The 25,429-nt window shown below is 51.3% G+C and overlaps 1 protein-coding gene across 6 annotated transcripts in view; it reads left to right on the top strand.

The window, feature by feature from the left end:
- SEPTIN9 (septin 9) overlaps positions 1–25,429 on the top strand; it is a 141,964-nt gene that overhangs the window by 61,682 nt on the left and 54,853 nt on the right. For 5 of the 6 annotated variants that reach the window (XM_054083274.1, XM_054083272.1, XM_054083275.1 and 2 more), the window contains one exon: positions 23,167–23,826. In XM_054083274.1, the coding sequence (XP_053939249.1) occupies positions 23,167–23,826 (660 nt within the window). Of the gene's footprint in view, positions 1–8,264; positions 8,420–23,166; positions 23,827–25,429 lie in introns of those variants that run through there. The other variant, XM_054083276.1, reaches the window with a different exon arrangement.

The following is a 25,429-nucleotide window of genomic DNA, read 5'->3' on the forward strand; positions in this document are numbered from 1 at the left end:
TGGGATGTGGGTGGGGAGGTGGGATGGAGTGGGATTTGCACCCGTGGGGCTGGGCTCAGCATGAGGAGCTTGCGCTGCGCCTGCCTCCTCCTTTTGTTGTGTGGGGATGGAGTTTGCAGCCCTGCCTTGGACACCACGTGAAAATGAGACATGCACATCTGGAAGCAGAGTGCATGCGTGTAGCACTCCAGTTTATTTATCCCTGCAAATTCTCCCTAATTAGGTATTGCTGGGAAGTTTGAAGTAATGGAAATGGCTTCTTTCTGAGCAGTTCAGCATTCTGGCTGACCCTCGCCTCCTCTTTTTCCCCTTGCTGCTACCACGGCATGCAGGCAGTGGAAATGAGGGGAGGTCAGCCCTGCATTAAGGTCCAGGCACTGCAGTTTCTTCTGGATTCAGATGCATCCACAGCCACATGGGAAAGCTTTGAAATGGAAATGCGCTGTGCCATGTGTGTATTAGACTCATTAGAGGGTGACCAAGGATTCTGAAGCTTCTCATTTCTATTAAAACATCTGTGCTGTCACACAGCGCTGAGTTTTGTGTTTGTTTGGTCTTAATATTAAGATGTAGTGATTAATAATTAATATTTTAAAAATAATTAAAGTAATTAAGTCTGCTTCAGCTTGGATCCTAAACTGCACTGCCGAGTTTCTTCGGTAAGTCTGACCTGAAACTACATGAGAAGAACGAGGGTGTGAGAGTGAGTTTATTTTAACTGCGTGAGGTTCAGGCTGATGTAGTTCCTGATCCTCTTTCCATTTCCTTCCCCTCCAAGTGTCCCCTGCCGTTTAATCAACACCAGGGAGTTGTGCTTCCCTTCCCAGGCACGGAGGCTGCCAGCTCATTCCACTGGTGCGGTGCGGATCCTCCCAGGAGCAGCTGGTTGTGGGCTTGGCTGGGGCCGGGGCGATGTACCTGGGCTGGAATCCCTGTCCTGGGGTGATACGCTGGGCTCGCTCTGGCACTGGCATGAGGTCAGTGGGACCCACAACGAGCTTGTCCCATGCATAAAGATCAATGGGTAAATTCCTTGTTGGACTTGACAAGGCTGGGAAGGCATGGAAGGGTGTTTGCGATGGGCAGAGCTGTGTCCTCCCAGCTCAGCCGTGTGCCTCTGGATCTGAGCATGGTGGGTGCTAACCCCCAGCATCCTTCCCGGCAGCAGGCAGTGGGCTGGGTGCCTGGTTTGAATCCCACTTTAGCTCTGGTGTAAACCCGGGGCGACTTCATCGATCCCCATGGAGACAGAGGAGGTCTTGGGGACCATAAAGAATTTACAAATGTGGAGTACAGAAAAGACTCGGCTCTGTTGTCAGATTAGCAGGTGAGAGGATGATTGTTGGTCCTCTGTTTGCCTTGCTCATTGTCACCACATGTGATGCGTTCCCTTGTCCTGTTCAGGTACAAGCCAGTACCTACTCTTTACGCTGATTTAACAGAGTTAAACTGAAGACTTTAACTGAAGAGTTTAACTGAAGTTAAACTGAAGTTAAGCCTTGATCATCTTCACAGCTTTCTCCCTGCTGGAGGTGGGAGAGAAGAGGCTCTAGGGACCTTGAATTCTGTGCTCAGTTCTGGCCCCTCGCCACGAGAAGGATGTTGAGGCTCTGGAGCGTCCAGAGAAGAGCAATGAAGCTGGTGAGGGGGCTGGAGAACAAGTCTTACGAGGAGTGGCTGAGGGACCTGGGGTTGTTCAGCCTGGAGAAGAGGCTGAGGGGAGACCTTATTGCTCTCTACAACTACTTGAAAGGAGAGTGTAGAGAGGTGGGTGCTGTGCTCTGCTCCCCAGTGACAGGGGACAGGACAAGGGGCAATGGCCTCAAGCTGCACCAGGGGAGGGTCAGATTGGACATCAGAAAAAATTTATCACAGAAAAGGTCATGGGGTACTGGCAGAGGCTGCCCAGGGAGGGGGTGGAGTCCCCATCCCTGGAGGGATTTAAAAGATGGGTGGATGAGATGCTCAGGGGCGTGGTTGATAGGAATGGTTGGACTCTATGATCCAAGAGGTCTTCTCCAACCTGGTGATTCTGTGATTCTGTGACCTTGTGCTTGTTCCTCCTCCTGCCCAGGTCCAATGCAGCCTCTCACCTCCATGGCTGACCCAGAAGACAAAGTTTTTTGTTTCCCCTGTTTGTGCAGGGAATGTCTAAGAAGCTGTAGGCTCGAGGACTGTCTCCATTCCTGTGTTGTGTTGTCTTTCCTACAAGTGGAACCTTGAAAATTGGTTTGGCTTTTTACCCCCTTGATTCTACAGTAGTCCCTTTGCAATTCCCATCATTAGCTCTTAAAATCTTCTTCTCATTTCTAGGTCTTATCTATGTGCACTTCCTTTGTCTAGATAATTAGTTAACTACCCAGTACTCTCAAATCAGCAAACCTATGCTGAATTTTTTAAACGTTTCCCATGATCTTAGTTTCCTTATGAAGGAAGGAAAGTGTGACTAGCACTAGAGGTACGTCCATCCTTGCTGTATTTCCTAGTCATTTGGAAGCAGGAAGAGTCTGAATTCTTGGGAAAGAGCCTTTTTTTTCATGACAATTCCTGCGTAATCATCCGGACTGGAGTCATGCATGCTGTCATCTACGAGAAAGCATGGGCGGAGGTGATGGGAACTGTGTCTCTGGTTTTCCTTCCAGAGTCATCCCCCCGATATCCAACCAGTAATACTGGCATTTCCCAAGGAGCTTGGGATTGGATTCAGCACTCTCACCATTGCAGCCGAGTTTGCCCTTATTACTTGCCAACTCCCTATTTCTGAGTGATGGTTGTTAACGTGCCTCAGTTTCCTCAGCTGTAAGACAGAGAGCACTATGCCTCTTTGTGGTGGATTTGGAAACAGAAATGTGTTTTGGGCAGAATCACAAGTATTCAGACTGTGCAGGGAGCAGTGGAGCAGAAGAGAAGGTAATTGCAACAGCCTTTTTTTGGCTTGGAAAGAAGAGATGCGACTCACCATTCCTTCACCTTCAAAATCTGCCTTGTCTGGGTTGTTGTACGTCTGTTTCTACCTGTGACGCTGCATTGGTGCTGCCTGTCAGACGACAGCCAAGTGGACAGTGCAGCCAGCGCTGCCCTGTGCTTCAGCTTGAAGCAGCGCTGTGGGGATGCTGGACCCCCAGATGCTGGGGGTTGGTGTTGGGTGGTGCGAGTGCCTATGCTGCACCTACTGGGAAGGCTGGGAAAGTTGTTTCATCTGTGATCAGCAGCAAGAGAAGATATTTGGACTTTCAACAGAAACTAGGTGGTTCATAATAAAGTTTAGCTGCTCTTACACAGTACTTTCGGTCAGTAAGACTTGAAGCATTTTATTGAAGAGGCCAGAATTAATAAAGGGTTTTGTTTTCTAATTAAAATAGGAGAAGGGAAGATGCTGTGGATGAATTACTTGCTTTTGTGTCAGAGATAATTTAAGATTCTGGTAGCCACAGTGACTCATGCCACCTAGTCTAACCGAGCCTGATGTTCATGACTGCAGCAGATCTTGAGACTGATAAGAGCTGTGCAGGTCGGAAAAACCTTGACTCGTGGGAAGAAAATCCACCTGAAAAACTACATTCTTAGCAGCTTGCAAAGAAACTGTATGGTGCTGTTTAAAATGCATGTGGGTAGGAAAGCCTCTTTTCTGCCTTGGCCTGTCTTGATAAGGGATCTCCTAATGTGGATACCTACCATCTTCCTGGGTTTTTTTTTTCTCTTGTATAGCTTTTTCTCCTTGAAATGACTTTGTAGGTCAGCTCTACATAGTGTCAGGGTGCAGGCAACAGCACCGACTGCCTCTGGAGGAGGTTGTGCTATGATTTGGAGAAGCCCTTGTGGTGCATCACTGCCTGGAAGACAGGACAGCCCAGGGATAAGGTCCCCAGGGGACGGAAGTCATGGGTTTTTGTGTCTGCCAGCTATCATGGCATCAAGCTAACTTTAGTTGGGCGTCTGCAAGTAAGCGATCAGCAGATTTTACAGACTGCCTTTTTGGAGGCAGGAAATCACTTCTAGGCCAACAAAACAACTTTGCAGGAAGTCTATTGCTCATCTGGAGAGCAGAATTATGGTGAAGGAAAAAGGGCTGGGCGGTCAGTGCCCTTGGTGGCCTGGGTTAGTAAGGAAACAAGAAATGTTTTCATTGGAATGTAATACAGTAAGGAAAGTCATTTGGCTAAAACTCTGCTGCAGCCAGTGGTTTGCAGAACAGGGATTGTGTCTTGGAGAGCAGTTGCTGTGTAAAATATCCTGAACATCTCAGCTGACCGGGAGCTCGAGGTGCGCGTCCTCTGATGCAATAAAACCAGTTAGTGAGACCCTTGGTTGTGTAAGGAAGGGGAGCAGCAAGTGACAGAAGAGATATGATCGGCTCTCTTTATTTTGAAAAGTAAGGTCTCTCTCTTTATTAAAATAAAAATCCAATGACAAACACTTCTGACATGTTGGGAGAAAGGAGTGGGAAAGCCAGATAAGTGACTAAGGGACCAAAGAAAATACTTAACACAAAGGACAGAAGGAGAACTTGATTAGTTTATCAAAGGTACTGTAGGTGATGTGATCAGTGTGGGAGATCTTTCATCAAGAGAAGGCTCAGGGTTCTTAATCTCCTTGATCTGGAAGACAAGGGCAAAGTGGGGCCTGTGCCAAAACTGCCTTTGGATGCACAGTGTGACACATGCTTGTTCTTTGTTCATGGGGAGACTCAGAAACAAATCCCAGAGGAGATGGTGGGGTTTCCATCCCTTTGGGGTGGATGCTCAGCTTCCTACATCTGCTTGCCTTTCTAGAAGAAGCGCTTAGCTAAACACAAGCTTTTTTCGTTCAGAATGCAGGTAGAAAAATAGATGAAGAGGGTTGTTTATGTTGTTATGTGCAGACCAGACAAGTGAATGATCTTTTTGGTCTTGCACTCTTGTAAAGCCATTTCTCTGACCATGACTAGATCAGATCAAGGTGCAAGAAAGTCTCCAGGAGAGAGAAGGATGGGCTTATCTCCCTGGAGGAAAGCTCGCTGGTCCTCTACAAGCAGGTGCTTGTGCTATGTGTTGTGAAGTGGGTTGTTTACATATCTTCCTGCTTTAAATATTTACTATTAGAGCTGTGGATACTCTTGTTATTCTTAAGTTGCTGTCATTTTCCATCTTCTTCTCCCCCTCTCAGAGCCTTAGGTGCGCATGGGTGCAATATTAACCAGCTGGTTTTAATGAAAACAAACTCCTGCTTATAGTCCGGATATTTTCTTCCACACTTCTTGAGGCTCTCCTCTAGGCCTGTTGATTTGCTAGACCTTTATTAGATCCAGGACGATAACACCATCTTTGCATAGGAAATGCAGAGTGACCCAGGGAACTGAGCCTAAACCAAACTGTCTCAAACCCTCATGGTGAAGAGCTTTGAGCTTCTTCACCAGCCTCATGAGACAGGGGAGACATCATCATGATCCTCACTCCACACAATCCATCAAACAATTGAGTTTTTACTAATGGTTTACTACTTCTTGCCTCTGGTTGACCTCAAATACACGGCCCCCATCACAGTGTCACACTGATTCCTGTGTGACCTAATTGAGAGCGCTGCTGGACTCGAAGCAGTGGGTCTAACACTGAATCTTACGGGGTTTGCAAGGTGGGAGACTCTGAACATCACAAAATGTGCTTGGTCTTTCCTCAGATAGACTCTATCACCTTTTTCTAATCTTTTTTTACAGTACTGATTTTTAGTTTGTCTTGCTTAGTTTGTTCCCACTCCTCCTTTAAACCCATTGTACAACATCGTGATGAGAGCATACCAGGGAGTTAGGATGATTAACAGCCTTGGTGAAAGGCTGGTCTGGGTTTCTGCTTCTCCAGCAAGGGAGCAGGAACAGTTTTTTAACAAAGTAGATTTTTTCTTTCTCAATAATCAGGGTTAATTATTGACAGCTACATTTTTACCCGCTTGAAAGGGATTGCAGATGTGACCTGCTATGAACACTTGAAAAGAGAAAAATAAAGCCACTTTCTTTAAAAAATTAAGGCGGCCAGTGTGGGTCAGCCTGTGTGTGATGCTGTGCAGTGTGGCAGTCACCACCGCTTCCTGCAGAGTGTCTGTGTGGACGTGGGGACAGCAGGGACCCAACGCTCATGGCTGAGCCCAGCAGCACGAGAGCCACAGGTCCGTGTTCATTCCTGTTCTAAAGCAGTTGGAACAGGTGATGGTGTTGAGGCAGTGGGGCTGCCAGGGAGACATTGGTGGTTTTATGGATGGTGTATCACCTGGGGAGGCATTTACATCTCTGTGTGGCAATGGCACAGAGATGCAAAGCCTGTTCCTCCCTGCATTGTTGTGGTGTGTTTGTTTCTGACATCGCTAGGAGCGCAAGAAATGAAAGAGCTGAGTGCTACTATCTGTGAAAGGGGAGGAAACCCACCGCATCTACCTTAGACCAGCATACTTCTATTTTAAAGGTGCATTCTCAAGGCTATTTAAGCAGTTCTTGTATTTTAAAGTAATGCCTTTCCTTGGATTAAAACCTCAAACTATTAACAGTGTAGAAACCCTGGAATTTTTTGAGTCTGGGAAATTGGTGCTGCTGGTTTAATTTCTGGTTCACATTCACTCTTCGGGAGTCTGGGGTGTTTGCAGACTTTGGAAGCGTAAGATTAAAAGTGTGACAAAAGTGATGAAGCACCTACTTTCTGCAGTAACAAATGGTAACAGTACTACTCTCTTGCATAATTTTCCTTTATGGTTCATCCAAAGTGGACTAAAACCCCAGCCCATTAATTCTTTTCCTGTTGATGTGCCTGGACACGTTTCAGTGGGTATCATCATTTTTAAATGATGCTACTAAAACATAGGGCAGGGAGGATAAAGAGAGGGTCAAGAGGGCGGGTTCTGAGTCAACATGGGAAGGGAGGAACATCAGATAACAAGCAGAGATGGTGTGAGAGGTAAAGAGGAGGCAGAGGTGCTGTGGAAGAGGCTGGTGTCGATGCCCAGAGCTGGAGTTTGCCTCGCTGGCTGTGGCTGCAGAGGAGTGAGCCGTGGCAGTGCAGGACTTTGGGGCAGGTTTTGCAGCCTCTTTGCCTCAGTGGTAGTTTTCCTGAACTGGCTTAAGGACTGACTTGGATTTGGTAGTGACGGGTTAGCACTGCTAGCTAGTGCTCTGGTTTGATTTTGAGAAATTATAAAAATAGATGAGAGACTGACTTAGTTGTTCCTTTCCAAACAAGGGCAGAATTGAGGAGCGAATGGCTCATTTGTGCTCAGAGCATCGGTGGGGCAGCTAGGCTGGTGCCATCCTCCATGGAGGGGCTGTTTCTCAGGGAGTGCAGTGATAGAATCCTAGAATAGTTTGGATTGGAAGGGACAAGGGGTAATGGTGTTAAGATGAAAGAGGCAAGATTTAGATTGGGTCTTAGGAAGAAATATTTTCATGTCAGGGTGGGCAGGCCCTGGCCCAGGGTGCCCAGAGCAGTGGTGGCTGCCCCATCCCTGGAGGGGTTCAAGGCCAGGTTGGATGGGGCTTGGAGCCCCTGATCCAGTGGGAGGGCGTGGAACTGGATAGGCTTTGAGGTCCCTTCCAACCCAAACCATTCAATGACTCTGTGGAGGGGCAACCTTGGATCGTTACCCAGGTTTGTCACCTCTTATCAGGAGCTTTGTGCAGAACAGGAATGGGTTTCCCCGTCTTTCTGCTCTGCTCTTCCCTGGGCTGTGGAGGTGCTGGAAAGCCTGATCCCACAGGATGCTGTGTGCCCCGGCACTCGGCCCGGGCTGGGGGATGCAGGAAAGCCACATCCTGCAGGATGCTCTGAGCCCCTTCCCCGCACAGCCGAGCTGGGGGGATGCAGGGAAGCCCGACCCCGTGGGATGCTCTCTGTGCCCTGTCCCCACACACACGGGTTGGGGGATGTGGGAAAGCCCGATCTCCCGGGATGCTCTGTGCCCCTTCCCCGCACAGCCGGTTTGTGGGACGCAGGAAAGCCCGATCCCGCACAGCCGGGATGGGAGGGTGCGGCAAACCCCGATCCCGCGGGATGCTCCGTGCCCCTTCCCCGCACATCTGGGCTGCGGGATGCAGGACAGCCCGATCCTGCAGGATGCTGCGTGCCCCTTCCCTGCCTACCCGGGCTGGGGGATGCGGGAGAGCCTGATCCTGCGGGATGCCGAGCCCCTTTCTCCTCTCCCCCGACCCCCTTCCTCCTCTCCCCCGGCCGGTCGCTCGGCGGTGCGGGTTCCCGCGGGGCGGCCCCGGGCGCTGTGACGGGCGGGCGGCAGCCAGTGGGCGGCGAGGGGCGGGCGGGGCCGGCGGCATGGCGGGGCGCCCGGGGCCGGGGGGGCCGCAGCCCCGCACCCGCCGCCAGTCGCTCGGCCGCAGGCGGCGCCGCACCCGCCATGGGCGACCCGGCCGTGAGCGCCCACCTGGAGGGCATCATCTCCGACTTCGAAGGTGGGTGGGAGCGGGGGTGGGAGCCCCGGGGGTGCTGTTTGGGGGCCGAGCTGGGGAGAAGGCGAGAGGCGGCGAGCGGGGCTGAGCCCCCCCAGCCCGGTCCAGTTGTCCCCTGTCCGGATCCAGCTGCCCCCCTCTCCCCCCACCCCGGGCACAGCTGCCCCCCTCCCGGTCTGGCTGCCCCCCCTTTCCTCCCATCCCGGTCTAGCTGCCCGCTATCTCGGGCACGGCTGCCCCCCACCCTAGTCCAGTTGCCCCCTGTCCGGATCCAGCTGCCCCCCCCATTCCCCCACCCCGGGCACAGCTGCCCCCATCCCGGTCCAGCTACCTCCTGCCCAGGGCACGGCTGCCCTCCCATCCCGGTCCAGTTGCCCCCCACCCCAGTCTAGCTGCCCCCCGCTGCTGCCCCCCATCCCAGGTTTGGCTGTTCCCCACCTCTTCCCAACGCTGCCCTTTCCACCTTTCTCCCCAGCCCCGGACCGCTCGATCCCTATCCCAGGCACGGCTGCACCCGTTTTTCCCCATTGATGCACCCCACCATGGCTCTAGTAGCTCGGCTGATTCAGCTGCCCCCCGCCCTGGGTCTGCCTGCACCCCCTCTCCCCATAGCTGCCCTCCCTCCCAGATCCAGCTGCACCTCCCTTTTCCTATAGCTGTCCCCCATCCCAGATCCAGCTGTCCCCTACTTCTCCCCACTGCTGCCCCCTCGCCACCCCGGTTTGGCTGCCTCCCCATGCTGCCCCCCCTGGATCCAGCTGCCCCCGCCTCTCCCCCTTCCCCCGGGTCTGGCTGCCCCCCGCGCGGGTGCGCAGGGCTGGCAGGACGCTGGGCTGCGGGCTCTTTTGTTCGGAGTGCCTTGCGCTGGGCGTTATCTACTAAGGCAGGATCTTACGGGATGCTTTTCCTTTCCTGCCTTTCCCAAGTTCGATTTTTAGCTAAAAGTGTATGCCTGACGACTAAAAGTTTGTGAAATGCCAGGCACCAGCCTGTCGGCTCGCAGATTTTGGATGCAAACACAGCCCCAGGAGGTGGATGATGAACCCAAGTTTCCAATATGTCCATAGCGGGAACTGCCCGCCCTCGAAGCTTTGCAGCCGTCCCGTGGCAGAGCTCCAGTTCCCGACGGCATTGCCTTGCTCTGTGATAGAGTTTCTCCTTGCTGTCCCCTTGGTGCAAGGATGGGGATGCCTTCTCCCTGGGCATCTGTGGCTTTTACCCAGTATGTTGGCTTTTTTCAAGCAAGAAAATAAGCTAGTGGAGAAGCGGGCTGCTGCCAGATGGGTCTGTGAGTTAGAGACAGGCAGAAGACGGGTTGTGGGGGGGTTGGCTGAAAGCAGGCGTTGAGAGATCGGCTCTGGGGAGCTCATCTTCCTGAGCAGAGTTTTGCAAGAGCAGCTCTGTCCCTGCGCACTCTCTCATCCTGGCACCGACCCAAACTGAGCTTTGTGCAGCGGTTTCTAGAAAAAAAACAAACCCCAAGAAATAGTGGAGGTCTAGGGGCCGTGGTGAAAGCTTATCCAGAGACCGTGTGCGTAGCTATAGGCTGAGAAAACTTCACCGCCTCCTGCTGAATCCAGCCTTTCCTTCGGGAAGGACTGCGGTGGTGTTTTTCCTGCTGGGTAGCTGAGGAAGCTGAGAGCGCAAGGGTTCCTCTTCCAGGTCAGGCAGGAAACGGGTGGCAGAGCTGGGGTCTCTACAGCCCTCATCGTGAAGTTTAACCACATCCATATCCCTTTTTTCCAGCCTCTGGGCTTTCTTCAGCTAAAACTGGGAGTGGAGCGGTAAGCAGGAGGCTGAGGGAAATCACGGCCCTTAGGGAGATTGGGACTAACAAGTGTTGGGACTTGGTGAATGACTCGAATACACCATCGGTTTGGCACTTGGGGTTCAACAGTGCCTTTGTAACTGTCCTTCAGGGGCTCACACGCTTCCCCATCGCCAGACTCCCGAGTGCTGATGTAATTACAGCCTTCCCTCTCGCCTGCCCCAATTGCATTTAAATCTCTGAAGAATGAGTAATTCCCTACTTGGATATAATAAAGACCCTGCTGTGAGCCATGAGGCTCCTTGCTGGGGCTCTGTACGCTCCTTGATGGCACCAAGCCGCTCCACAGTGTGGTTGTTTTCAGTCCATGGAGTGCTTTATAGTTCTTGGCTGTGCGGAGGGAGAGGCTGGGGAAAGCTCTGAGCATCTGCAGCTAAAAGGTCTGGTCTTGCCCTTGAGCAGGGATCCAGGCTACTATTTCACAATTTAATTACTATTCTGGGTTGCATAGCAGCTTCCCAAGAACAAGGCAATTAATTTCTAGCCTGTAGGGCAGGAGATGCAATGTTCGTGTCTGCTGGGTGGGTATGCCAGCCCCAGGCAGCTCGTGGCCAAGCAGGAAAGATCAGCCAAAAATACTACGGAGCAGAAACACCAGATCACCCAGCAGCCAGAGCCCTCTTTGTTCTTGCCGGTCACACGCTGCCTGCCCTCCCAGATCATCCTGGTTGTTCCTGTCTGCTTTTCTTGTAGCATCCCTCCCTGGTGTAGGACTGACAGGTTTCTTTGACCTACTGGATTGCAGAAGGCAGGGAGTTGCAGGCTTGGCTATGGGCTGCCGTCGTGGGAGCTGCCAGCCTCCGTGAGCCCAAGAAGGATGCAAGGGCTCTTTGGGAGCAGGAAGAAGTATGAGATACTCCATTCCAGTTTAGTTTCCAAATCAAAGCAGTATGTGTGAGGGAAACTGCACAGCAGAGGGTATTCTTGCTGATGCCCGGTGATGTGATCGGGCTGGTTGCATCCAGGCAGCAATGCGCGTGTCCACCTCGCACTGAGCCAGCCAGTACTGCAGGGAGAGCAGTAACGCTTATCTGGCCGATAAGAGCTTCCTCATCTCTAATAGAGGGAGGGAATTATTGCATTTGTGGGTTGCAAGGATTTGCAGAATATGGGAGTTCTGCCTCTAGATTTATAGAATTTGGCAGGTCTTCCAAAGCCCCGGTTGTGGCAGTGCTTCCCAAGCTCACCTCTGCCTCAGAGGTGGCTGAAGGTTGCTTGGCTCTTGTGAGCCTCAGACGTGGACCCCTGACTGCAGGGAAGGAAATCTGAAGCAGTAAATCAACCTGAGAGGTGGGATGCTTCTGCAGTGTGTTAAGTTTTGTGAACCCCATACCATCCTGTTCCTGTTCAGACTGGGGGATATAGGGGAGTTGGTATCTGAGATGTTCAGCTGCAGAGATGCTCCTGCTCACAGCTTTGGTTGGTTGTGATGGTACCCAAAGATAGCTCTGCAGCATGGTACGTGTCTTCCTGATAAGGATTTAAAATACTGTGCACTCATGATCTACTGCCTGGTAGTAAGAGAGAATGGATCTGGCATCATGGTGGGACGTGGCTGCTGCCAAGCAGAGTCCCAAGGGTAACTGAGGCATATTTTTGTCTGCAATCATGATGGTGATTTGCAGCGGTGATGCTGAGTGCTCTTAGCCTTGCTAGCAGTCAACACCCGATTCGTTTCCTCGTAATATTGAAACACAAACTGTCATAGCAGGTGCAAGCTGTGAATGATTGTAAATGCAGAGTGGGGGTGTGGTGGTGCTGGGAGGTTCCATGTGATGTCAGGAGCTAGAGCCTGGGGAGACACAGGTTTGCAGCTTCACTCTGGCAGGAACCACAAGACAGCCTTTGTTGATGGTTCTTAATCCCTGGTTTACCCATTTGCCGGAGCCCAGCTCCTCTGGCGAGCCTTGGCAGCGCTGTGATCTGAGCAGTTGTGTGTTGCGTGGAGCTGGGCACTAAGGGCAGGGAGCCTCTAGCCCTGCCAGGATATGTCCGTGCTCAGAGAACGGCTATTCTGGTTATTTTTTTTTTACTTTTTTTCTTTCTCGCTATTGGATATGTTCCCTGTCAGCACATACTTCTTGCACCATCCCACACGTAGTATTTCTAGTATTTCAGCCAGAGACTTTGTCTCAATGAGGTATTGAGTTGTGTTATGTTGTGGTTTTAAGGGTCATTAGATGCAAAAAGATACCATGAGCCCCGTTGTTTTCAGGAGGGTCTGCAGGAGAAATACGCTTTTCTGTGTGCATGAATCTCATGGGCTCATCCTTAAAACCTTAAAATCTACTTGAGCGAATGCCCGGGATGTCTGTAGGACACGTGGCCATGGTGCGTCCCCCGGGCTGCTTGGGGCTGGCATGCCTTCTGCTGTGGGGAGCAGCTGCTGCCCGCGTGCTGTGGATGCTGGGACTCAACCCCGCTGCTAATATTAGCAGGAACGTGCCAGAGGGATGGTCACAATGTTATGTGGGTGATGTGGCTTGAATTCAATATGGTTAAAGCCCTGGAGAGGGCTTCATGTTTGTGTAAGCATCTCACTTGGGTTCAAGGTCTCTCCTGTAAGCCCTGCCATGGGATGAGTGCTGGCCTGAGCTTAGATGTTGGGACTACGCTGGGAGACTGCCTCTGTGACTAACGGTCCCATGTGTATGGATGTTCAATGCCTGGAAAAGGAAATGTAAAAAGGTCTTTCCGATTATATCTTGGATCATCTTAGCCCTAGGAGTGAAGCAAAGCTACTGAACGCTGGATTTCCTGGGCTGTCACCAGAAAATTAGACTGCGACTGCCTAGTCTCTTCTAGTACTCTTCATCACCAGCCCAGTGTGGGTAGAGCTAGTGCTGCTCTCCCAGCTGATGGATGTAGCGTGCTGCTCCGAGACAGTGAGTTGCCTCTGATGTCCTCAAAGATGAGCTTTACAGGCACTTCAGAGTGTTTTCTCTCTTTTTCCACTCTTCCTGTCTATGTTTCTGAATCTGAGACAAAAGGTTGGAGTGGGTGGGAGTTTTCTGCCAAGTCAGTGTGTGATGGGAGAGGCAGGAGCCAGGGGAAGGTGCTTGTGGAAAGGCAGGAGTTGTGTCTTCCCCAGTGGAGTTGTATCTTGAACTGTTCTTCCAAAGTGGAAAAATCACATCTGCCTGGTTGCAGCAGCAGAGACCTGCAGTTATGAGTAGTTTTTTTCCCTATGTATATTTAGTTCCTTGGGAATAAAAAGGTTGTGAGGGAGTGGGAAAGGGAAGAACAGGACGTGGATTTCTCTGTCCATGTGAGCTGGGCTCTGGGGATAGCCTCTGGCCCCGGTTAGGATGCAGGACCATTTGAAGGTCATTGTTTATAGTCATCTTATGGAAAGAGGGCTGGGCTGTGTGTCCTTGGGGGTGGGCAACCACTGCAGCACGGAGCACAGTGTCCTTGGCTCTGTGTCAGCATGGAGGGTTTCCAGCGTTGGCTGGTATGGGTGAGCTCTTGGGTAAAGTGAGCAAAGTGTTGTGCTAATCATAAAGGAACTTTTCAAAAGTGGCTGGATGGGAAAGGGCAGAGAAAGGATGACTCTTTACACTAGGACCTGGGCAGCTACTTTGGCCATGCAAGGGTACTGCTGGTGCTTGGAGGCAAGTCAAGGTTTTGGAGTGTGCCTGCCATACTGGTTCTTCCAACTACTTGCTAGTCTCTGGGATCTTGGTAGCATCTTTCCCTTAGTAAGAAGCACACCTAAAGTATAATCATTTTCTATCTTTACTTTTTGCCTGTTGTTTTATGGCAGTGGAGTGAGTAGGAAGCACCTCTGGAAGGCGTTGAGTCATGCTTAACACACAAGTAACCATGTCTATATCTCTTGGCCAATACATGCCAGGAAACCTGGTGCTAAGTGAGAGTCCTGGCACCTCTGGGTGTCCTGTGGCTGCACTGTCTGGGTGCTGGTTTATTTTGTGTTTTGCAGCCCTTCCTTGCAGAGAGCTGCTCAGCCTGTTTCCACAGGAGCCAGGACGCAGACAGCAGCTGCAAAAGCCTGGACTGGGACATGTCATAAATCCAAGGACAATAAGGGAGACTTTGGAGCTCATAATTGCTCCAGATATTCATGTTTCTAACTCTGATATTTGATATTTAAGATAATGTCTTTCTGCAGGACCATTACGTAGGCTTTTTCCCTCTCTCAGCCTCCCTCCTTCCTCCTGCGGCACTGAGCTCTGGCACCTTCTTGGTCTTTAGAGGTGGGACATGGAGTCAGTGAGCCCGGTTACCCTAAATCATGGTTAAGCTCATTTGAAGCCTGTAAAATTAATCAGTGGGTCTAAGTTCAGTTCCTGATGGGGATGCATTTTGCCCCCATGGTCATGGTCCATCGGAGGAAGTCTTTGTGGGACAGAGGTGGGCTGTCATGCCCTTCAGCATGCGGCTAGGGTTGTGTCCTGGTCACTTCTCATTTCATACTTGAAGGGTGTCATTTGTCTCTGGTAGCCATTTGCTTTATTCATGGAGGCATCAGCAGTTTGTACCCGCCTGCTGTGCTGGTGCTGGTGCAGGAGAGCCCTCCTCACTCCCTTCCCTGCTGCACAAATGCTGCTGGTGAGGAGTAGCTCGTGGGCAAAAGAGGAGTTTATTGTTATTCTCAGCTTATTCTGAAAAGCTGTCCCTAGATTAATGAGAGCTCTTATCTCCGGATGGCTGTGACTCAGGCTTTTATTGTGATTGCTTTTGTGGGGTTGCTGGATGGAGGAGCTCAGCACTTGGATCTCCTGAGGACACCTTGGAGCAGTGACTCAGGTGCAGGATCTGTCTAAGCTGCCTCTTGGCTGTTTTGCATGCTGAAAGGTGAGACATTTTGGATGTCAGGGTGATCTGTCCCCCTGCAAACTTGCAAGGGACTTTGCACCCAACTTAGAGCAAGTTGGGGTGGCTGCCATCCTGTTTCCTGGGTGTAGACGCTGCTGACATCAGGCAGCCTTCCAAGCATTGCAGGGCACGGAAAACCATGACCACATCTCCCTGTGCCACCATCCTCCCAGCAGCAAAGGTGGCAGTTTCACCAAGTGTTACAAAATTGAGCAGCTCCTTTCTCCTGTTGAGTCAGGTGTTCTCCAGCCCTGGGATTCACGGCAGGGGTTAGTGGTGAGGGCGTTGGTACGCAGCATCGTGTTGGCACTGGTCTGCTGGACTGGCTTGGGAGGAAAGGAGGGTGGTGAGGACTGGGGTTGGGACTTGAGTCTGTTTCATCTGGTTATTGGAAGCATAAATCCAAGGAAATGTGAAAAGGATAGTTTTGGGTTTTTTTTCTCTAAAAGCATGTTTAGTTTATCAGGGAGGAGAAGGGAAGACTGGTCTGCTCTCTGCCAGCTTCCAGGACGTTTGCACAACTGCTCACATTGCGGTGCTGGGTGTCCTGTCCAGCAGAGATGCCAGAGGTGGCTGCAATGACACCAGCAATCAGCAGGCAGGGCTAGCATGGGCAGCGCTGCGAGCAGAAAGGCTCCTGGGCCGGTCCTTTAGCCATTTTTACTAATTTACCCTTTCCTGTAGCTTCTTAACCAGCATGTCAAAACAACACCCACCAGAGCATCTTTTCAAGTGAAGACTTAATCACTTCATGATTTAATCACCCTGTCCCCGCCACCAAGGCTGGTCGCTCACCTGAGTCACCCTTGAAGTCCCCTTTGTGGGTGTTGGGACCTCTGAGTCATGGGGATGGTGTCTGGGTGCTCCTGGCTTTCCTACCGCATGTGGTACCGGCACTGAAGCTGGCAGCTCAGGGCAGTCTGGGGCCTGCGAGACCATCTGCATCGCGCTTTTGCCTTCTGGGTAATAATTTTTAAGGAGTTTTAGAAATATTAGTGAAGCAAACCAAATCTGCAGTCCTCCGGGAGGCACAGAGAAGATTTCTTTCTTTCCTTCCTCCTGCCCTTATGAAAGGATAGTTGAGCACAAACTGGAGGTGAAAGCTGCAGAGAGCCTGTGGCAGAGGCAGTAATGCAATTGGCTGGGTTGGATAATGCTGTATTTTATGTAGTGTTCTGTACCAGTATGAAATAAGAGATGTCAAATATGCTGGTCTGATCTGGAAGCATTTTGCTGAGGGTTATTGGTTATATAAACCAAAGTGTAATGGAGAGTTCAAGCTAAAACCTTTCTAGAACTGCTTTATAGAGACTGGAAAGCTGGGATTTTGAATGAATCTGAGTGTGGATTTTATTTTTTGTCTCTTCTTAGTCCTGACTTCGCTTTTGCATGTTCATTTCTGGTAAATGAGGGGTTTGCTGCATTGGTCTTGGGCTCTTTTGTGACTCACTATATGTGAGTGAAATGCTGCTTGGAAACCTTTGGTTAATGTCAGAGCCCTGAACTTGCATTTATCCCCAAATTTCCACCTTAACTGAGCTCTCAGTGCCATTTATGCAGTTCAGGAAGGCACTACATACCAACAGCATGTTGCAAGCATTATCTTCTATGCACAGTTGGTGTCAGACCATGCAATCTATTGTTGCTTCTTTTGAAGCTGTTTGTAAAGTCAGAAAAGGGATTTATTTGTGCTCAAACCATTCATAACCTGACCCAAAATATAACAAGAGTCATGCTGCAACAGCAATTGCCATTTTATATATGTCTATTTATATGTATATATTGCAACAAGGTCATTTTAGTGGTAAAAGAAAGTTGTGAAATATCCTAGCGTGGGCACAGGGAGGGGATCCAGCAAACTCCACTTCTCTCCTGTGTTAGATGACCAGTAGCTTTGGGAAAGGTGCTTTCAAAGGTTCTTGCTTTTATTTCTCGATGTATAAGAGGGGATCCAAATTTCTCAGGCTGTTTTGAAGCTGTTAGTGTACTTGTGAAGTCTTGCTCGTGTGTGGAGCATCACTTGCTCTCCGCACTGCCAGTGAATGTCCCATAGCGGCCCTGTGTTTTTTACTCCACTGAGGGGCTCAGCGCAGTTGGGAGCATCTTGTTTTTGAGGATGGGATAGAGATATCCTGCTCTGGCACTGCTGCAGAGGTGCAGCTCCCTTCCCCTTCTGCTGCAGAACCTTTAGGCTTAATATACAGTGTATATACACCTTATAGATATATGAAGAACATCCTACTTGTCCCTGTAACCAAGTCTTTAGTTCACTAAGACGCATCCACCTCTTACAGATGGCAGCAGCTATTCAATGGCATTATGGGTGGTGGGTTTGGTTTGGAGAAGCCAAACCCAGGTGGCTCCTTGGTAACATGGGCAAACACACTCTTTCCACTCAAGTTGGGCCAGAAAACTGCCCTGAGTGTCCCGCTGCCTGGTGACAGGGGTCTGGGAAACTAAGGGCCTTGAGCAGTTAATGCTGTGTTAGGTTTCCAAGGGCTCCTTGAAAGACGAGACCTGCAGCCTCCCCCTCTTTCCTCCCCGGGAACAGGAGGTGACCATCTGGTAGCAGTTTAGAGAAAGTCAGCACTCTCAAACGGTACCATTGTATTGTGTGAAATAACGGGGCTCCTGGCCGCCCGAGTCCCAACAGACTCGGATGTGTTGAAAAACCCAAGGAAATCTTTCAGTGCTTAAGCAAGCAAGCAAATGTAACCCCAGGTTACAGAGGCCACGTGAGAGGCAGAGGATGTTTAATGGGAAGCAGTTGGGTGCTGCAGCCTCAACGGAGCCTGAGGCTCCAATTATGAGGGGGGTGCTGGAGGAGCCAGCATCCCTGGCTGTTTATTTTGGTGTCCTGAGCTCTGTGCATAGAGATTTCCTTGTATAAAGCATCCCCTTGACTGTTACTTTGGATATTCTGTTTAAAAAGGGAAGAAAGAAAGAAAGAGCAGATGTTCCCTGGTGGCCGTGGGGTGATCGGGAGGACGCAGCAGCGTGCTGAGCAGACGTCTTCAGCGCCGCAGCACAAAATAGAAAGACACATAAATATTTTGCTACTTTTCAGACTCTGTGCTTGCTTGAGGAGCAACTGAGTCAGGGATGAAGGCGTGCATTCCTTGCCCCAAAGCACCTGGGTGGCAAGGACTGTGTTTGCGTCAAGGCTGGGGGGTTTACAGAAGCTGCCACCGTTGCATGCAGTTGGCAGAGCTGCCTGTATCTGATGTGCTGCAGAAAACCTGTGCCTCCCTCATCTCCCAGGATTAATAATGGTATTTTTTAAAGCTGATCTTGCCTGGCTGGCCCTGTGAAGAGGGGCCACAGCTTGGTGATGCAGAACGCTGCTACCTTGAGAACTTTGCAGAGGTCTGGTCCCCAAAGGGACACTGCAGCAAGCAGTTCCCAGCCCAGGCATGATGGTCATGGGCAGGGGCTGGCAGGGGTAGAGGTCGCATCCAAAAGGAAGTGCTTGGAAATTTTATTTTAGGGGATTTCAAGCTTTTCCTGCTGGTGGAGGAAGGCCACTGCCTTCAGTGACAGTGGATTGAGCTGGAGCACAATCAGATAAGAGGAAATGCGTGTTGATGCCAGCACGGAGTTGCTCATTCCCTGCAGCACAGGCACCTCCAGAGGAAGAGAAGGAAGGGCGATGCTCAGCACCTCCACCTCGTTCCCTGCCAGCTGTCTCCAACACTAACCAGCAGATCGGATACTGCTGGTGAGGTGGGAGAAGCCCCGCTACCGCCAAAAATCCCCTGGAAGATGTCTTAGTGGGCTGTGCTAGACTCTGCTTGGGGCAGGGACACGTCGGATCTGGAGCCCTGCGAGGACCTGGAGTGTTAGCCATGACTACCAGTATGGGACCCCAGCACCGCTCAGGTGGGAGTGGGGTGCGAGGCCCCACAGTGCTGGTGCTGTAATGAAAACAGCAGCTTCCCTGCAGGAAGCCAGGAGGAGGGTCATCTGGAGCAGAGGCTGTTTACTTTCCTTTCTTGGCTCTGCGCAGGACAAGCTATTTTTAAGCTTTTTCTCTTTTTTTTTTTTTTTTTTTTTTTTTTTTTGAGAATTGTTTTGCTTCCTGAGGTCCTTTTCTCTCCTCTGTGCAAGGAGTAGGACAGAGATGTTGCTAAGCAGGTGGACTGCAGCCGTGCTCAGTCACGCTGAGGGCCATCGTCGCTGAAGGTGGCATCCCTGAGGCAGTGGGTCTCTGTTTTGGAGGTGGAAATGCAAACCTTGTGGGTCACAGTGCCTCTCCTTTCTTGTGTGTGGGATCTTTGACCTTCTCGAGGCGTGCTGGACTCAGGGCAGTGACCAAATGTGTTGGCAGGACAAGCTGGGTACTGAAATCCCCGTGCAACCAGAGGCACGAGATGGGTATCCCATCCCAGAGAGAGCCACAAGTGGCAGAGCTCTCAGGTTGTCCCCAGGCAAGTCAATGACACTGTTGGGAAAGGAATGCCAGTGGGACCTGGGGAGTCCTCATGTTTTTGCTGTCAGAAACTGTGCTGAGCTATTTCCAGCTCTCCCTTGGGGTGATGGTTCCTTGCCCAGCCCCTTGGTACCCCCCTACTGCCCCTCAGGACCACAGTGCCAGCATGGGTGGCATTGCGTGGGTGGCTTCAGTCTCCTGTGGCTGTAAGCATGGTTCCATAGCTCTTCCTTAGGCTTTTTGAACCCCTTGTGTCTGGGCTTTGACCTTTTTCTCCTCTTTGCAGCCGAGCCAGAAAGACCTGGAGAAAAGCCATTTTTGGGTATTATATTCAGTCCAGCCCTTCAATTAAGACAGGGAATGGCTGTGATCCAGAAAGACCATGCTGGTGGCATTGGGAAGGTTTACCTTGGGCTAGGGGCACTTTGAGAAGTTTGAGGCCAGAAGAAAGGGCCAAGTGCAGCATCTCCAGCATTGCAATTGAGTGACCCACCACCTGGTCACTGATGCCATTTCTTTTGGCAGTAGTAAGTGGCCGGGGACTCAAAAGAAGCTGACATGGTGGAAATGGTTTGCACAACGAACCCTGGAGGTCAGCAAGCCTTTTTCTATCCAAAGCTTGTTGTTGAGTCAAAAAGAAATCCTCAAACCACTTGGTACTGAGAAATTTCCAGGGGGATGTTCATTAAGGAAAGATGCTTGGCAGCGTTTCCTTTGCTATTGGGTTTCTTGAGAGCATTTACTTTCAAACTCTTCCTCCAGACACATCTATCATGATGTTATTAGGCTGCTTTGTTGCAGGGAATAAAATGAGGCTGAGCTGGCTGGCTGGAGCAGTGACGAGCGGGTTTTAAAAGTCTGACATGGACAAAATTGACATCCCATCTGTCAGGGACCTGGTGGTGTGGCCAGACTGTGTCCTCTGCTGCTCTTGCCCACCTGGCTTTGCTTGATGCTGGGGAAAGACTTCGTGTTGGGTCATCCCTTCAGCTCCCTTGGGCTTGACTCATGCGTTGTTTTAAACTTGGGATTTGGAAGAAAAAAATAGCTAAAATGTTATTTTCTGCATTAAGGTGTGACGGAGAAAGAAAACGATAGAAAAGTCTGGGCTCCAGCTCAGTTTTGGAGACATGAGAGTTATGGACACATCAGACAAGCTCTCGAGTTTGAGACCTTTGTCTAATTAGATGTTCTGGAGGTACTGAGATTTAGATGCAAACCTGCACTGCAGGAGATGTGCCAAGCACAGACTGCAGGGCAGAGGGGGCTGCAGAGAGCGTCTCTGCTCTGCAAGCGGGTGGTGGCGTGGCTGGGAGGGTTCCACAGGACTCAGAAACAAGCAGGTGAATTGGAGGAAAATGATCTTTACTTCTCTTTGCTTCCTTCCTCCCTCCTTCCCTCAACATGAGTATTTTGAGATGGAGGACAGGCCTTTCAGTCACTGCTAAGTGGCCTTCAAGGGGCCCTCCCTGGGTTTTACGTGGTAGATGTTTTACTTCATGCGTTGGTGCTTTCCTCTCTTTGAAGCCATTACATGGCCACGGTGCCATTTCCATCCGGTTAGTACTGAGGGCGGGTTGTCCTGTGTGTCCCTCCCTGCGCATCACTTGCTGCCCATCCCGGCTGGAACCCCCTCCCTGGGAGGCTGTTGCAGGCACCCATCATTCCCATGCTGGGATCTGAGCCGGAGCTGGGGCGTGTGGGTGGGTGTCCATCTGTCCTGAGCACAGAGGGGCTCCCGAGAGGGGCTTTTGCTGCCTCACTGACACTGAGCATCCTGAGGATGGAGGATCCTTGTCCCAGCCTCTGGAGTGCCTGTTCTAGCTGGTTTTGGAGCCTGGTGTCCATATTTAACAGTTTGGGGCATTACCCCACCAGAAGGGAAAACAAAGTGTGTATCCTAGCCCTTTAACCCCTGTGTGTGTGGCTTGCCCATGGGGTGAGGCCCAGCTTTCCTCACCGTCGCCTTTGGGACCCCTCAGAGCTGCTGCTAACGGACGGGGCCATCGCCGTCGGCAGCTGTGTTTGCAATCTGTCGGCGGAGCAGAGCCGCAGCAGCTGCCACGTGGATGGCCCCTCGGTCCCACTGAATGGACCCGGCTGTGCCAGATGGCTCCTCACTGGCGAACGGATATGTCCAAGGGATGGAGGGTCTCTGGGCTCTGTCCGTATTGGAGCAGTCCTGTGGAGCAGAGGAGGTGCTTCCCATGTGGTGGCTCTTCTCCAGCTCCACCCCAGGGATATGTGGACATGCCAAGATGAGGCAAGGCTGTGCTCCAGTCTCTCCTGCCCTGTTCCTGGCATCCTATGTGATCTTGAGCCCAGGTTTTTAAAGGCTAAATCTCACTGATATTACCTGTTGATGTAAAGCATGGTGGACTCATTCCTAATGCTTGTGCCAGTTGTTAGCTGCATGGCTTTCGTCACACCGAGGCTGTCACCACACTGGCTCAGCCTTGCCTCGTGGGGTGCTCTTCTGGGATCCTGTGCTGTGCTGCGTCCTGCCCCAACCCCACATCTGGCTGGATGCTGGGAGGCACAGGGGTATGGGCAGCCCATGACATTTGGATGGGATCCAGCAGTGATTCCCTGCATTTCCCACCTTTCCATGAAGTTCATCCTTTCGTTTCCACCTGGCTGGCTCCTGCATGGAGCAGAGGATCTGCTGGGCTTAAGGGTGTTTGCTGCTTTCGCACGATCTGGCTGGAGTTGGGTAGGAAGGGCTGCATGGGGGTCACCTGGCTGTCCAGGTGTGAGCCAAGACGTGGTCAGGCAGCTGCTGGCCCTCAACAGTGTGGCTGGGACGGGAGCATCACCCCACAGGTGCAGGCTCTCTCTACTACGGCTGAGAGCACGGGGGCAGATCCTGTGTGGTGCTGGGGCTCGGTGAAGTTAGGACTCCGCTGCCTCTCCACATATGAATCAGAACGTCCAATCTGATGTTGAATCCATCTCTCTTTAGTTCCTGACTTTCCTGTTTGTAAAATGGGGACAATGATGCTTAGATTTTAGCAAGTCCCTAAGGCCTCCCAGTTGGCCTCTGCTTTGCATTGGGATTTCATGTCAGTGTTTGGAAAGCACTTCAGTCTTCGGCTCAGATGATCTCTGGGGATGTTTTTAAGGATAAGAGCTTGTGTGGCTGCTACCCTTGGTTTTGCTGCTGCATTTTTATGGATTTGGTGCTCTCCTGGGATTATTTTCCTGTTTCCAACTTGTATTTTGCTGGCAGTGCTCATTGGGAAGCCTGTGTTTATCTGCACATCCTTTGGATGCGAGAGAGAAGGGGAGGTGTTGGGAGTTGGGCTGTTGGCTGCCTCTGAGTCCTGTGCCATACTCCACTCTGCTGTGCTGTGAGGGGCCCTCCACTCCCCTCCGAGCATGCGTGAGGTGTGGGTGGGATGGAGAGCAGTGTGGGGATCGTTTGTACTCTTGGGTTGAATTTTCTGGCTCTGCTTCCAGCTTTGTCACTGGGTTTGGAAATTGTCTGAAAGGCAGAGCCTCCTCCTCAGTCTCCACTTGCATTAAATGGTGTTATGAACCCTCAGGTGGAGGAGGAGGAATGGGGTTATGAGCCTCAGGCAGTGTCTGTAAGCCTCTCTTGAGTTGCTAAGGTGAATGGTAACTAAATTCTGAACTCCTTTTCCTGTTTTTCAGCTCTGAAGAGATCTTTTGAGGTTGAGGAGGTAGATCAATCTTCAAATTCCTCCACCCCACAAAGACGGACCCCAAACCCCCTACTCAGGTCCACTGTGTCCAGCTCCACACAGAAGTTTCAGGAACTCGGTGCCAGAAATTCTGAGCCATCCGTCCGACATGCGGAGCCCACAGTCCAAAGATCACCCAAGCCCTCTCTGAGGAGAGTGGATCTCTCTGGACCCAAACTGCCAGAGCCTGTGTCCAGAAGAACAGAAATCTCCATTGACATCTCATCTAAGCAGGTGGAGAACTCCACTTCAGGGTTGTCGAGGTTTGGCCTCAAACGGGCAGATGTGGTGGGGCACAAACCCCCCGAGCCCACCCCAAGGAGGACTGAGATCACCCTCGGCAAGCCCCAGGAGCCGGGTCTCCGCAGGGTGGAGGCACCAGCATCAAAGATCCCTGAGATGCCCCAGCGGAGAGCTGAGACTGCCAACGCTCCTGTGCCTGACGCGGCCACCAAGCGTGTAGAAATTCAAGTAGCGAAGACTGCCGATATCCCAGCCCCGCCGGTGCGGCCAGTGGAGAGTTCAGAGCCTCCCCTGGCCACCCATCCTCCCCAGGCAGAGCCAAAGCCACTGACGATGCTGATGGAGAGCCCACCAAAGAGAGAAGAAGGTGAGTGTAGGCAGCTGTGTGGGTGAGGCGCTGGCTCATACCTGTGTTTGTCCCTTGCTGTGGGCTCAGAGCCCCTGCGGGGATGCTGAGCATTGTGTGCTGCTCTTTCAGCTCGGGTGGTGATGCCTATTGAGGCTGGTCTTGGATCCGAGCTCGGATGTGTCTAAATACATGGCTGTTATTCTTGGGTTTATCCTGGCTGAAAGAGCTGTCAGTTTGAATAAAAAATGCTATCAAGCCTATAAGGAAATAAAAAAGAAAATGCCAAACCCAGCAATTCTGCCAGCTCGGGCCCTGTGTGTGGACCCTCCCGCCTGTGCTGCATCTGGAAAAGCCTCTGAGATGTTGGAGAGGCGGTGGTTGTGGAACATTGTTGTGATGGCTTGTTGTTTAGTGTTGTTGCTTATGGTTGTGGGGCAGAAACCACCTCTTCATTAGTAGGAGTCAGGGATTATTTTGCCTTGGAGCCAAAATCTAATAACATCATGGACCAGAGCCACTATTAAACTGAAGCCCTGGCTTGTATTAGCTCTATCTTGGTTTTGATTAATGCTGTATTAAAGCCAACTCCCCTCCCTCACCAGCTGTCATTTATTCTCCCTAAAGTTTGGGAGATTTTTTTTTTCCTCTCTTCTGGCCTGTTAATAATTTTTCTGTTCCCCATCACCCACGAGCTCTCTCCTGCAAGGGAAGCAGCGGTCAGTCAGAGGGCACCGCCTCCGGTCCCCACTCTGTGCCTCTCTGCAGGTGTTGTGGGATGGTGTGTGGTGGCCAAGCCAGGGTCTGGGAGGTCTGTGCCTGGACCACGTGCCCTTGTCTTGCCCTGCTGTGGGGTAATATCCTGCTCCTGCTCCATCTCTTCTCCTTGGTCACAGAGCAGTAACAGTAACGGGGCCCTTGGAGAGGCCGGCGTTTCGTGCGTGTGCATGGTCTCCAATCAAATTAAGGGTCAGTGGTGAAGCTGATGGGGAACTCATAAGACTTGAGCTGGTTTCTCTTACTGTGCATGTGTAGGGCTTAGGTGTGGCCTTTCTGAGCTGGGTCTTAAAGAATGGACAAATGCCTCCAGCAGGCAGCAGGCTGGTCCGGCTCCAGCTGGGCATGGCTGAGCTCCAAGACCCAGCCGTTATGGGCTCTGTGAGCCCAGCCACTGTGTGCGTGGTGCCCAGGACGCCCATCGTCTCCTGTGGGTGGGTGCTCAGCCTCATCCTGCTTGGTTTGGGCTGCTCTGAGCTTCTTCCCAAGCTCTGAACCATGGATGGCTGGGCACTTTAAGAGCAAAAGACCATCTAAGCTGCTGAATCCCTCAGCTGCCTGAGGAGAGGGAGGGCGCTTTGCATGAAAAATGAACTCCAGAACCCCAGGACAGCTGCTAGGGTTGAGTTTTGCCTAAGAGCCCAGCTGTCTGGGGTCTGCTTTGCAGAGCAAGCCAGCCTTTCGTTATGGTACAAAAGGGGCTTTCAGTCTAAATATCTCTAGGAAGAGCCAGGAGACAAAATAGAAGGGTTATGGATGGCTCCAGCTCATTCTCCCTCCATGTCATTACAGATATACAGCCCAGAGCTGCTGCCAGATCTTGTGTCCCCTTCCCAGTTATCTCCAA

Source organism: Cuculus canorus, chromosome 18 (assembly GCF_017976375.1).
Source record: "Cuculus canorus isolate bCucCan1 chromosome 18, bCucCan1.pri, whole genome shotgun sequence".
NCBI lineage: Eukaryota > Metazoa > Chordata > Aves > Cuculiformes > Cuculidae > Cuculus > Cuculus canorus.